A 13,753-nucleotide genomic window follows, 5' to 3' on the forward strand; every position below is an offset into this window, starting at 1 on the left:
ATAATTTGCACTTGTCTGACCTCTAGTGGCAACTAATATGACAATTTCAAGTCAGTTGCTAAAACAACAGCATAGTAACAACCTGACAACCACCTAGAACACACTGGCAACTGCATAGCAATGTGCTGAAACAGTTAAAACAACATAACAACAGAAAAGCAACCACCTAGAGTACCCTGTCACCCTAGCAACCATCCAGAAAAACCTAGTTACCACTCACTGTAGCAAAAATGAGCTACAATGCAAATATAACACTTTAGCAACCACCAGAAAACTTGTTTTGCTTTGCAGACCATTCACATCATTAGACATTTTTATGAGCGCTGGCAATTATTCATTCACATCAAACCTTGTTTAACACTTGTGTGACCTTAGGGACATTTTTGTCTTTTTCATTTATTATTATTTATTTTTTTTGTTAATGCCAACGGCATACATTTTTGCCAAAAGTGTGTATTTTTGGGTGAATTTTGATATTTCAACCTCAGTCTCTATAATACATCTTTAACACAAAATATTAATAATTAATAATTATGTACACAAAATAGTTACACTCGGGACCTTCAGGACAAAAATGTCTCCGCTGAAACCCATTAAAATGGCGATATTTGATCCCAGTGCCATTGAAGCATAAAAACATGAATTCTATGATATTATGCTTTCACTCCAGTGCCCTGGCTTCAAAATTTAAATTTGTAATATTTTCTACCAGATGGCGCCATTTTGCTCATGTTTAGCCTATGGAGCAAATACATGCTTTTTCCCTATTTTTTGTTTGCTGTATTATTGAGCACTGCAGGCCAATTGAATATATGATGCAGCAAAAATTGTGTGGGTGTGTTGGTATGGATGTCAGAGTGTGTTGTGTATGTGTGTATTGAGAAATTTGTGTGTATGTGTGTGTAAAAATAAGTGGCATTATTTAAACAAACTGCCATTTAAAGGGTTAAAATCCTGAAAATGAATGGTAGATATGATCAGGCCTGATGTTGGTTAAAAAAATCGAAGTCAGTGGATGTTGAAAATAAAATTATTATATAACATTTTTATGGCAGTTTTTTGACACAGACATTTTTTGTCCTCTAAGGTCCTGAGGGTTTTTTGTTTTTAATCTGACAATGTACAAAAAATGTACATATCAGAATCAATGTTGCTGCTGATCACTGACATATCCCAGACTGTGATAATCCCCTTAGCATTTTGTATATGGAAAATGATTCATTTTTGTGTGTTTTTTTTCCCCATAAAAACAACAGTGGCATTATATAAACAAACTGGCATTTAAAGGGTTATAAAGTCCTGAAAATGAATGAATATTTGTTAGTTAAGATCAGGACTGATTTTGATAAAAAAAAAATATATACCTATAAATAATATATATAATAATACATAATATTATTGTGGCAGTTTTTGACATGGATATTTTTGTCCTCTAAGGACCTCTGAGTAACTTTTTGAAATTGACACACAAGGTTTAAATGTAAAATGTAAACCCATGTGATTGACTTAAATGAACAGGTGTCCTAGAAAGGCGGGAGACTGATCACACATAACTTTATTTTTTACATTTTTAACATTATTTAACAGCTTTCATAACATTTAAGCCTAAACGTTAAGTTAGTAGGCTACTATGACGGCGCCACCCTCACTCTTGCTGAACACAAACAAAGATTTTAGATGAACATTTCAGCTCTGTAGGTCCATACAAGGCAAGTGAAGGGTAACCAAAACTTTTTAGCTCCAAAAAACACAAAGGCATCATAAAAGTAATCCATATGACTCCAGTGTTTTAATAAATGCTTTATGAAAAGTTTCAATCGATTTTTGGCTGAGAACAGACCAAAATGTAAAAAAATTTCACTATAAACCTTGACATCAGCAGTCTCCTTGGTGATCACGATTTCAGCTCAATTAAACTTCCTAGCGCCATCTAGCTCTCTGTGCATGTGTCAAGAACTAGGATGTATAATCAAGCTTGAAATCATGATGGTGCCAACAGACTGCAATGACAAGTTTATAGTGAAAAATGTGTAACAAAACTACAAAGTTTTGGTCACCCTTCACTTGCATTGTATGGACCTACAGAGCTGAAATGTTTATCTAAAATCTTTGTTTGTGTTCAGCAGAAGAGTGATGGTGGCGCCGTCGTAGTAGCCTACTAACTTTCAAAAACTTACCTTAGGATGCCTAACAAACATTTCTTACAGCGTATGCTGGTAATAAAACGAATCACTTAATGTAATAACTATAAAACCTGACAGACAGAGGGAGCCGTTAACTAGTCTATCGTTTAGTAGCTGTCATGACGTGTGTCGGGGGCCGTGCTGACACTCGGGTTAAGTTGGACTCATCTGGATGGATGTTATCACACTGACTGGAGCCCCTCAATCACTCAAGAAGACCATTAAGCAGAGCACAAGGAGACTCTGTGAACAAACTCTGAGGGAAAAGGCGTCTCAAATGGATTGTCCTCTCCACTTAAAGGAGGGGTTTTCTCCCTGAAGAGTTTGGTTTGAGAATAATAACCTCTTAGGCTACCCGGTGCGCTCCAACTTGGATTTGTTGGTCAACTCAAGATGGGATATTATTTCATTGTGTTGTTTATCTACGTACTCGCACCGGGATGCAGAGCAGAGAAAGGAAACATTACCGTAGCGGTGATGCTGCCTGACAATTTAAAGTATCCGTGGGCATCGCCGCGCGTGCTTCCCGCTATCCGAATGGCGCAAGAGAAAATACAAAAAAGCGGACTCTTAATGGGACACACTATAAACCTTCTCAACTATAGCACAGAGGATTCCTCTGGCTCTTGCTCCGAAAATGAGGCACAAATCATCGCCGTAGATACTAAACTCTATAATAAACCCGACGCGTTCATCGGACCCGGGTGCGCGTATTCGGTCGCGTCGGTCGGACGATTCGCATCCCATTGGAAAATCCCGCTGATAACTGCGGGTGGACTCGCGTATGCTTTTGACAAGAGGGAAGAGTTCAAAACTATTGTCAGGACGGGTCCGACCACCACGAAGCTCGGGGACTTTGTCAGTTGTCTTCACGCGCATTTTAACTGGAGTTCGCGCGCGCTGATGATTTTCCACGACCTGAAACAAGACGATCGACCGCATTATTTCCTTTCCGAAGGCATTTACACCGTTCTACGTGATGAAAACATCACCGTGGCGGCTTATCCTTACGAAGATCCGCAAACTTTCAATTATCAAGATATCATCACATCTATAAAGGACAACGGGAGAAGTAAGTTTACATTCAGTTCAACAACTCAAAGAAGCAAAAAGTAAAAAAAAAGAAAAAAGAAATACCATAAGAGTATACAACGGTTTTTACATGTTACTGTAAGGTATAATTAAAGTAATACCATTGTGTTTGTCAGGCATGGTACCAAGGTCTTTATGGTGCACCACACGCACGCACGCACGCACGCACGCACCCACGCGCACACATTTATCAATAAACCCTACAACAGGCTCATTACAATTCTCAGTCCAATCTTGAACTAATTCTGAAGAATACAATGAAGCATTGATGAACTTCCAGACAGAAGTTCTGAGGGATAAACCTTTGGTTTAGGGCTGACACCACCTGTGCTCCCCTGGGCTGTATTTTTGGCCCTGTGGTGCCCTCAGTGAGTTATTTACAGCACCACCAATCCGGGTTGCACGGGAGGTCATGCAACCATCCCTATTCACTGGTAATAAAGACATATGGTCATCATCTGTGGACACCTTGTGTTTAGTTACCCGTGAACTCTTTGCTTACAGACTTATACAGCAAAAGAAAAAAATAAATATATATATGTAAATAATGAAAAGACGGCATTTGTGGCATAATGTTGATTACCACACAATAAATAAATACATTTTTTGACTCCTCCCTTCTTTTCTTTAAAGAAAGCAAAAATCAAGGTTACAGTGAGGCACTTACAATGGAAGTGAATAGGGCCAATTTTTGGAGGGTTTAAAGACAGAAATGTGAAGCTTATAATTTTGTAAAAGCACTTACAATAATTTTTCTGTTAGAACTCATGTATTATTTGAGCTGTAAACTTGTTTAAATTGTCTCGTTAACACGCATATTGTTTACGTCTTATGTCTATACTTTTAAAACAGTGAGTATCAGGGGTGGACTGGAACAAAAATCAATCTTGCAGATAAGTTGTTTAGTGGGTGTGGGGGTTGGGGTCGTGGCAATGTGTGTCACGTACCTTCATATTGTGGCCCCCTTCCACATATCGCAGCACCGTTTTGCGGCCCCCTTTAGCTTATCGAGACCCCTTTCGGCATATCGTGGCCCACTTTGGCGGCCGGCCCACTGGGAAAAGTCCCGGTTCTTCCGAATGTCGGTCCGCCTCTGGTGAGCATTTTTATGGATTTATGGATGGTTATGGATTGGCCCCCATTCACATCCATTTTAAATGCCTTACTGGAACCCAGATTTTAGCTTTTTTTTTATTTAAAGAAAAGGAATAATTTTTTGTGGTAATCAATATTATGCCACAAATGCTGTCGATTTAGCTTAACTTGTACTGAACCTAGAATATTCCTTTAAGGTGCTACAAATAACCATTAAATTTTTTTTTATTTTTAAGAGTGTATAGCCTAAATCCTAGCTTTGTTACGGTGCTTGACATTCTCAACCTCTTGAGCTGCAAAAAACAATTAAAGCGGCAGGACTGCAATAATACATGGAATGACGAGAACCATATAATGTATGTCACTGAGGTCTTCTGTGTCTGCACTCAGGGAGGCAAAATGTGGTTTTACAAGTATTAGCATCATTATTGTTTATCTTAATTCCCTGAAGGGCATGATTTACAAATAAATATAATTCATTAGTTCATTTTCATTAAGCTAATAAATACTTCCTTTAATTTTAAGCAAATCAGAATGCATGCAGCTGGTCACAAAGTTTATACATCAACACTGACTGTATTATGTTCCATTCATGGATTTGATTCGCTACCCACTAGATTTGAGTGTTTCCATCTAGATTATAATAAAAGCCAAATTCTATTGCATTAAAAACATTTCAGACTTAACTGAGACAATAATGTTTTTGAATGACAGTAAATGAAGCAACAAATGAACTGATTTTAACATTTGAAGTGATCTCCTGCTGTCTTTTTCTCTCTTTCTGAATATATAGGCTACACACACAAAAAGCTGTGTGGCCCTATAAGGTGTACGTTGGTCATGTAAAATGAGTTAAAGCAATTAAAGGAATATTCCGGTTCAAAACAAGTTAAGCTCAATCAACATCATTTGTGGCATAATGTTGATTACCACAAAAAATTATTTCGACTCATCCCTCCTAAAAAAGCAAAAAATGGAGGTTACAGTCTGGCAAATGTGATGGAAGTGAACGGGGTCTATTTTTGGATGGTTTAAAGGCAGAATCATAATGCTCATAATATTTTTACATTGATTCATCTTGTTAAAACTCTTGTATTATTTGAGCTGTAAAGTTGAGTAAAATGTCATTTTTACATATTTGCTGACCAGTGTTGGGTAAATTACTTAAAAATAGTAATCCACTACAAATTAATAATTATTTCTTCTAAAATTGTAATCAGATTACTTTTCTAATTAATTAGTTGGAAAAGTAATCAGATTACTAATAACTTTACTTTTAAGTTACTTTCTAAATCACATTTCCCCTCAAAATAATGTCTATATTTCTTTCTTGTTCATTGTTTCACACAAGTCATAAACTCAGCACCTCACATATCTCCACATACAGGGCCATAATTCAAGTATTCTACATACATAATATATTAGAATAAGGCATAACCCTATAATCTACTTAAAAGTAATTAAATTAATTGAAAGCCAGTACCCTTTTCATGAATAGCATACAGCGTGGTATTGGGTTGAACCCTTGTTGTCAGTTTAAACATACATCTTCTGTATATAAGAAAAAGTATTTCTTTGCAATGACTGCCAGCTTTTTAAGCTACAAAAATGCCTATTACAAAACACGTCTTTGTTTGTAAAACATATCAGCCTCATAGTTGACTAAGCATATTTAACACACAACACAAATACTAACATGCACAACATTTTTGTAACATCTATTACCTATGCAATGTTACTGCACAGCTGTTTTGAATTTAGTGAGAGAAAAAAATCAATAGAATATTTTGTCTTGTATGGAGCAGATCACAGCTGCAGTTAACAGGCAAGATGCAGTTCATTGAATATGGCCAGACAGCGTTCATTCGTGTTCCACATTTTGTACATTTCCTCTAATGTACTGTCAAGTCACTGTCAAGAATGGTTAGGTATATAAAGTGCATTTCTTTCTGTAGTCAAATACTGTTGACTTTAGCAAAACCTCAGAGTGCTCATGGATGTGAAGCAGTTGTTTTAAAATTGCTAAATTATTAATGATGCAGATTTCCTTGTAGTCTGTGAATTAGGTTTACACAACATTAGTAACTGTCTAAATGTAAGTCGTTGTAACAAGGAATGAGTCAGGATGGTCCTGACTACTCAATTAGTGAGGCTGACTAGTTTGTCCAGATTGGATATTTTAAATGAGCATTCTGACAGGGAGCTGTGCTTTACTTGTTGAATGCAAAGGTAATGACTTCATCAGAAGTAGTAGTATTTATTTGAGTTTGGGTCTGTATTCATACCTCAGCCTTAATAAGTTTCAGATCGATGGCTCTTGTTGCTGTGTTCAGACTGCCATGGCAACATGCATCCATGCCTTCTTTGAATATTAAAAGGCAAATGAAAGCCCTATGTTGCTTATAGCTTTTCACAAAGGCTTGGAACATCTAGTATTCTCATTAGATAAAACATTATTCAGAAATGCTTGCAGAGTTGTATCTTTTCTTACAGTGTGAGGCTGTGTCATTGACATCATTAGTTGTGTTGGCAAAGGCAAGCAGCGCTATTACAATCGCTCATACTCACGGTTAAGGATTTTTTCCCCATTAAGAAAGTTTTACCCATACAGAAATGAATAGTCCTTTCGAAAAATATGCTAAAAATCATGTACACTCACTTGAAATTATGAATCCGGTCATTTCAGTGGTCTCAAAATAGCAGTTTTATTCTACATGGAGCTAAATCACATGAGCAGTCGAATATAACACTTTTATATTGGTAATCTTACGATTATTGGACATTTCCGCTCAGGGATTAAATGAATAATGGCTGACTGCAAATAGTACATTTCTACAATGGCATCGGTAACCAAAAACATTTGCATCCACACCTTAGTTTAAAGAAATATTTCGGGTTCAATACGAGTTAAGCTCAATCGACAGTTGTGGCATAAGACTAATTATCACAAAAAATATTTTCAACTAATTCCTTTATTATTTAAAAAAAAAAAAAATCGCATTTACAGTAAGAAACTTACAATAAAAGTTAATGAATCCATTCCATAAACGCTAAAATACACACTGTTTCAAAGTATAGCCACAAGATGTAAACAATATACACGCCAACATGATTTTAGTGTGATAAAATCGCTTACTAACCTTATCTGTAAAGCTTTATCATATATTGCAACTTCATTGTCATGACAATGCAACGCCTGTAAATCCTATAAATGATTTTATCATACTAAAATATTGTAAACACATATAATGTTACATTGTGTGGCTACACTATTGAAAAAATTTGTAAAATGTGTAAATTAATGTTAATGTTAATAAATGGTCCCATTCACTTCCAAACCTTTAACAATGATTTGTAAATAAAAGAGGTTGAAAATATCTTTTGAGGTAATCAATATCGCCACAAATGCTGCATATTGAGCGTAACTTGTATTAAATCTGAAAAAATATAGCTAGTGAGACTAGTGTTTCCCAAAATCAAAGTAACTATACCGCACATGCATAGTTTGAACAACATTGGTTCAAAAGTATAGAGCTTTCATTAATTACATTATGCAGGGGATGGAGTAATAACTTCTATGGATCATAATTGGTCATTTACATATACTCTAGAAAGCTGGTTAATGGCCGAAAGCTGCTGAAGACACAAAAGCTAGTAATGCAACAGTTAAATTAGCTGCAAAAGTGGGGTTTCCCTTTACCTCTTCGGGATTCCCCTGGTGCACTTGAGCACATAGGAACATTCAATCTCTACAAAAACATAAAAAAAACTTCACCTATGCATTATCATGGACACATAAGCCATGTTCTCCATTTCAAAATGCCACTTTCTGCAAAACATCAGAGTAAGCCGTTTTCTGATGTGCATGTAAACGTTGTCAAAGTCTTGATTGAATTAAAGATATGTATATGGAATAAAAGATATAGAAGCCTCAGAGAAGTCAAATTATATCCACACAGCAAACTAACAGGAAACCACAGGTAAAGAGCTGTAGTCCCAACCACACAACACTTCGATGCAGTTTGCGAATGTTTGTTAGAACTACGGTTTCGGGAATCTCCAAATTGTAGAACTTGGTAACAATGGAACTCGCGACCATAGTTGACTAACGATGCTTCTGGGAATCACACTCCATTTTGAAAATAAGTGTGCTATTATTTTGCTAAGTTATCAGACTATGGCGTTCACCTGACATATTATTAATGCTATAAATGCATATCATAAATTATAAATGCATGAAAAACAAATCCCATAGATTTTGAAGAACCCGAGCCATATCTAGGGAACAGAAATCATTAAGATTTAGGGGTGGGCTTTTAAACTTGGACCGGTTAGCAACCACTTAACAACTACCCAGAACATGCTATCAACCACAAAGCAACTTGGTAGCAACCACTTAAATACCTTAGCAACCACTTAGCAAGTATTTCACATGCAAGCACCACTCACATTTTCAGTAGAAAGTCAGGTTTCATGAAGAATATAAGATCCTTCAACATATATACTTAAAGAATGAAACAAAGGTATAAAAAAGTTAATTACTGAGAAGTGCCTGACAGATTTAATTTAATACTGGTACTTGACTGCCACCAGATTTCTGCACTTATCATAACCTCGCTCAGTTACCCTTGGTTCTGTCAGTGCCATAGTCTACTGCCTCATGTTTACTCAATATGTACGTCACAGAATTAAGTGATAGCATCGCCACATGGCATTTATCTGATAATATTTTCACTATTAATTGATAGTTTTTGGGAGCAGTTCAATTTGTCCAGATTGGCCTGACATTTAACTACCTTGTTATAGTGTGCAAACATTTAGAGCACTTTTATGGCTAATTGCTTGCAGTTGCTGTTTTACCATTAGTGCTCGCAGTTCTTGATTAGCCATGTCGTAGAAGCACTCGAAAGACTTACTAACATGTGTAAGTAAAGAACACAGAAGCACGTACAAGCTTTTGAGCTGTATTTTCCTTCAGTAGTGCTGAAGTAATTAATCTGCTCTTAAAGATACTGGGTTAAAATGTTGTATTTGATGTCAGCTTTGCTGGAGCTGTGGGGAGTGCATGTGTTCTTGACACATAAGGGTCATTATACTCACTCAGGTTGAAATCGAGCCGATATCCCAGCTGCTTTCCTGTCTCCCATCTTAAATGCAAAAACGCCATAAATTAAAAATAATATCTGAGCTTTCAGACTAGTTGTTATAAAAGCAAGCTTAAATATTTAGGATCTATAGAACACGCATATTATTATATGATCGTACGGTTTATATTTTTGTTGTTGATGGGGCTTGTTCAGTTTGTGGACTCACATTCCATTCACTGATGAGATAATGATCGACCTTGAGGCAGTAAAGTGTCATCACAACCCTGTTTTATGTTTTGGCCTTTTTACCTCTTTATTGGTTAAATACACAGTCGGTGGAAGACAGGAAATGATGGAGGAATGGGATAATGAAATGTTGTTAACTGGATTCGAACTTGCTCTCCAGAGCTCAATGTGTCAGAGCCCATGTAATAAACCACCAGGCCATGGCTTGAACACCTTTACTTCTTCTTTTGGTTTACATGTGGGAAACAGTGACTTTTTGGCCTGTTTTTTTATCTGCCAGATGAAATCTGATCGCTTAGAAAAGTAATAGCACACCCCTCACCAATAAAAAGGTATGCAAAACAATAATTAAATGTTAGTAGTGACTGAAAGCTTTTGAAAAAATTATATCAATTCAAAGGTATGTTTTCTAAAGGTAACATTGTTCAAGCATGCAACTATTTGCCTCTCTCAGATGAATGGATGCAAATTAGAACCAAATGTCAAATGGCTAAATAGTAGAGGGTGCCAAACTGTGTTTTTGTGTTTGTGTGTTTGTATGAAAGAGCGAGCACAGTCGAGCATTTGAACGATTTATAGCAGATGTGAGGCACTACACAAGCTCCAACACACACCTCACACACAAAGAAAAGACCAAAGTGAGTTTTTCACTCCTAAAATGACTGCAATCAGGGAAGTATATGTTGCCTTTGAAAAACATCTTACCACTTTACAATTTAGACATTTATTTGTTTTTGAGTGAAGTGATTGCATGAATTCAATTGTTCTTATTTATCCTCAATCTGTATCAAAATCATAAAAGTCAGTTTACTCATCGGCTAGCCCCAGTGATGGAAGTTGCTAAGTGGATACATAAGAAGAACAACAACTCACTTAAAATCTTTATGGTAGTTTTAGTATTCAGAAACTTGTGCTTTTAAAAAACATGAACAAGACTCACGTATGACTGTGTAATTTATGTTGGAAATGAAAAAGCGAAGGTCTCTTCACATAATGTTGACCACAGACCTTATTTTACTCATAAATCAAAAACCGCTAAGCTAATTCTAAGGAAATTCCTGGGGGAATCCATGGCTCAAAATTGTAATTCTCCTCCAGGTTTTAAGTAATATGATCACACTGAAAATCAATGTGTTAATTCTGAATGTTTTCCATCTAAAGTCAGAACCAATGTGCCAAAAACCATACAATCTAGCTGCTAGCAAAATGCTACATTTGCACAGAAGCGAACAAACATTGTTTTGGTCTCTATATTGTTACAACCTGTCTACGGACACAAGCGTTGTGTCGTATCGTATCTAAAGCAAATAGATCAAGTCATAATCAATGAAGATGTCTACACCTGAAGGGTCTGTTGCGGGGCATCATGTCAAGGGTTTCACTCTGTCCACACCCCCTGTCCATTGATGGAACGCAGCCTGACGATTTTAGGTTACAATGTTCCCATGTGATTAGTCTGGTTTTAGGACCACAACTGCTCTGTACAAGAAAAGCGGAAATCTCCAAAACTGTTTGTCAAGGCTACGTTTCAATAACAAATGTAAATTTTTGTATCAATTATGCTTCTTTATGTCAAATAACACATACTTTTTTTAGGCTGGTCCAGGTAATGCACCAGACATACTACACCGTGAATTCGACGACAGTAGGTAGAAACGTTTTTTAGCAGAATTTTAATTTGAATCACTTCCCCCAGTAGCCAAAGTTGTAAGTGTTGTTGAACAAATGGGTACATGTGAACTCCAGTTTCTGGGTAATATGTCCACCAAAAGTGAGTTGTAAAGGGAATTGTTTTTAGTTGTAAATGATGCAATACAATTAACTGGAATGCATGTTTTATTAATCCTATCCCCTAACCAAAACCCTAGCCCTAAACCTAACCATCAGTAGAGTACAAATTTACTCTTAAAGGAAAATGCAACTTACAGATCACAATTAAAATTGATTGTGAACTAAATTACTTCCTGATTTCCACGGGACCAGAACCCATGTCTCAGAGGTTGCTTGGACACCACGCTATCAGTAAAGTCACTGGAAAAGGTAAACACATTTGGTCTGATGGAAAAATGTCTGATGCAAGATGGTAGTGGTGTGATTTTGATTGATCTTGGTGACTCAAGTCTTTTGAATATGTCACCAAAAAGATTTTTTTAGATTCGTTCATTGTCCATTTCTGCAAATTAAGACTTTGTGCCAGTAGATGGTGCTGAGTGACCATCTTTTAAATTTTGAACAAGTATTTACATTAAACCAAAAGCACAGAGTCATTCATGACGGAAACAAGTCTTATGATTTTTTTATTAAAATGTATGTGTCAACAAACATACTAAGACATGTCAGCAATACAGGGTGTTCAAGCATCATAAGCTATTCCCCACAAATGGCAAAAAAGCATATTTTTGATACTGTGAACTGCTGAGCTTTTTATCAGGCTATACAAAAAAGTCAACAATACTAGCCTAAAAAGTTATTATGATTTTCAATAATGTCCATATGTCATTGTAATGTGTGGTCATCACTCAATTTTATTCATAATTCATCCAGCCCCTTCACTTGTTGAACGAGATAGCCGAACTGAATGAACGACATGCAGCTCCTCTTGTTCAGCCAGTCAACAGATCCTTGTTCACGAACGAGATTACTGATTCGTTCATTTAGTTCCTCGTCTGTCACTCACTTCAACGTTGTGTCGAGGGAAGCAACACTAGAGGACTGACTTGAAGGCCTCGGTTACCTCTGAACTTGATAAAAGGCCAATGAGAATTTGGCAGACAGAATTTGCATATCCCAGATAATGAATATAACGGAGGGAAGCATGCATCTGTTCATTCAGATTTCTTCTTCAGAGCCAAGCGGTTGTGCAATATCAGCGGCTTTCTCCTTCTCTGCACAGTAGTGCAGCTTTGCCCCTGGGCGCTTCGACAGCATTGGTAAAAGAGAATATTTATAAAAGAGTTTATTTTCTCTAAAAGAGCAATACACAGCTGGCGTTGAACGTCCTTTTCAGGATGCGTCTTTGTAAAGATGCCCTTCCACCCCTGTGCAGTTCCTGGATGCGTTCAATTTTTCTCTGCTCCTGTCGGTTTCGCCGGGTAGATCCCCACAAACCACTCGCCCCCCCCCGGCACGCTCGTTGACTTCCGTCCGAGCTGGAGGTGAGGGCGGCTCGTCTCACGGCCAGTCTGTTTGCTTGATGATGGATCTGCCGCTGCATCGGAGAGCGCTCTGGCGTCTGACACAGAAGACTCGACTGGACTGCCGCCTTTGGGTCGGCACACCCAGTCTGAGGCTGATGCCCAGATGGCCGACATGCTTGCCCGGGTCGCTGTCAGCATGGGGTTGGACTGGAACCCTTCGTCCTCCACGCAGCCTTCTCGGCTAGACGATTGGTTCCTCGGGTCCGGCCACCACTCACAGCCACACCCCCCCGGCCCCTTTCTTCCCGGAGGTGCATGATGAGCTGACAAGGTTGTGGAGGGCACCTTTCACTGGCCGCAACCGACCTCCTCGCTCATCCGCTCTCACTACCCTCGACGGCGGGGAGGCCCACGGGTACTTGGAGGTCCCCCAGGTGGACAGAGTGGTTGCGATCCACCTGTGTCCCGAGAACTTGGCGGGATTGCCCGATGCGGGAGGTAGACAAAACTTTCTTAACACCCTGTCTCCTATTCGGCGACACTGTCGACAACTTCGCCCAACAGTTCTTGGTGGGGAAGAAACAGATGGAGGCTATTTCCCACATCATGCCCTGCCGGCATTCCAGCATTGGCTGTGCTCCATCTGCTCGCCGAGGGCATCCTCTTGCGGCTTCCAAACTCCAGGCAGCTCAGCCTCAACTTGGGCCCAGCTCTCAGCCCCAGTGTTGAGTGCCCCGCAGGAAGCGCACGCTCCCTGCGTCATCTGGCCCACAAATGTTGTTCTCATTGCAGCCCGGTGCCACACTCCAGCAGTCCCTTCGAGTCTTCTCTTAGCACCAAAACCTCGGGACACGCTTTTTCCTCCCGACGCCACACTACTTGCTCTGCCCCGCTGCAAAGACTCGCCAGGTAC

General features: G+C 38.4%; 1 protein-coding gene across 1 annotated transcript in view; it reads left to right on the forward strand.

Annotated features, from left to right (window-relative positions):
• The first annotated feature begins 2,383 nt into the window (after window positions 1-2,383).
• Window positions 2,384-13,753, forward strand: part of npr2 (natriuretic peptide receptor 2) — a 108,952-nt gene continuing 97,582 nt past the window's right edge. The window contains exon 1 of the mRNA XM_052105133.1: window positions 2,384-3,255. Coding sequence (XP_051961093.1) covers window positions 2,577-3,255 — 679 coding nt within the window. The 5' untranslated portion in view covers window positions 2,384-2,576. The remainder of the gene's footprint in view (window positions 3,256-13,753) is intronic.

The sequence above is a fragment of the Xyrauchen texanus genome, chromosome 3, assembly GCF_025860055.1.
Source record: "Xyrauchen texanus isolate HMW12.3.18 chromosome 3, RBS_HiC_50CHRs, whole genome shotgun sequence".
Classification (NCBI taxonomy): domain Eukaryota; kingdom Metazoa; phylum Chordata; class Actinopteri; order Cypriniformes; family Catostomidae; genus Xyrauchen; species Xyrauchen texanus.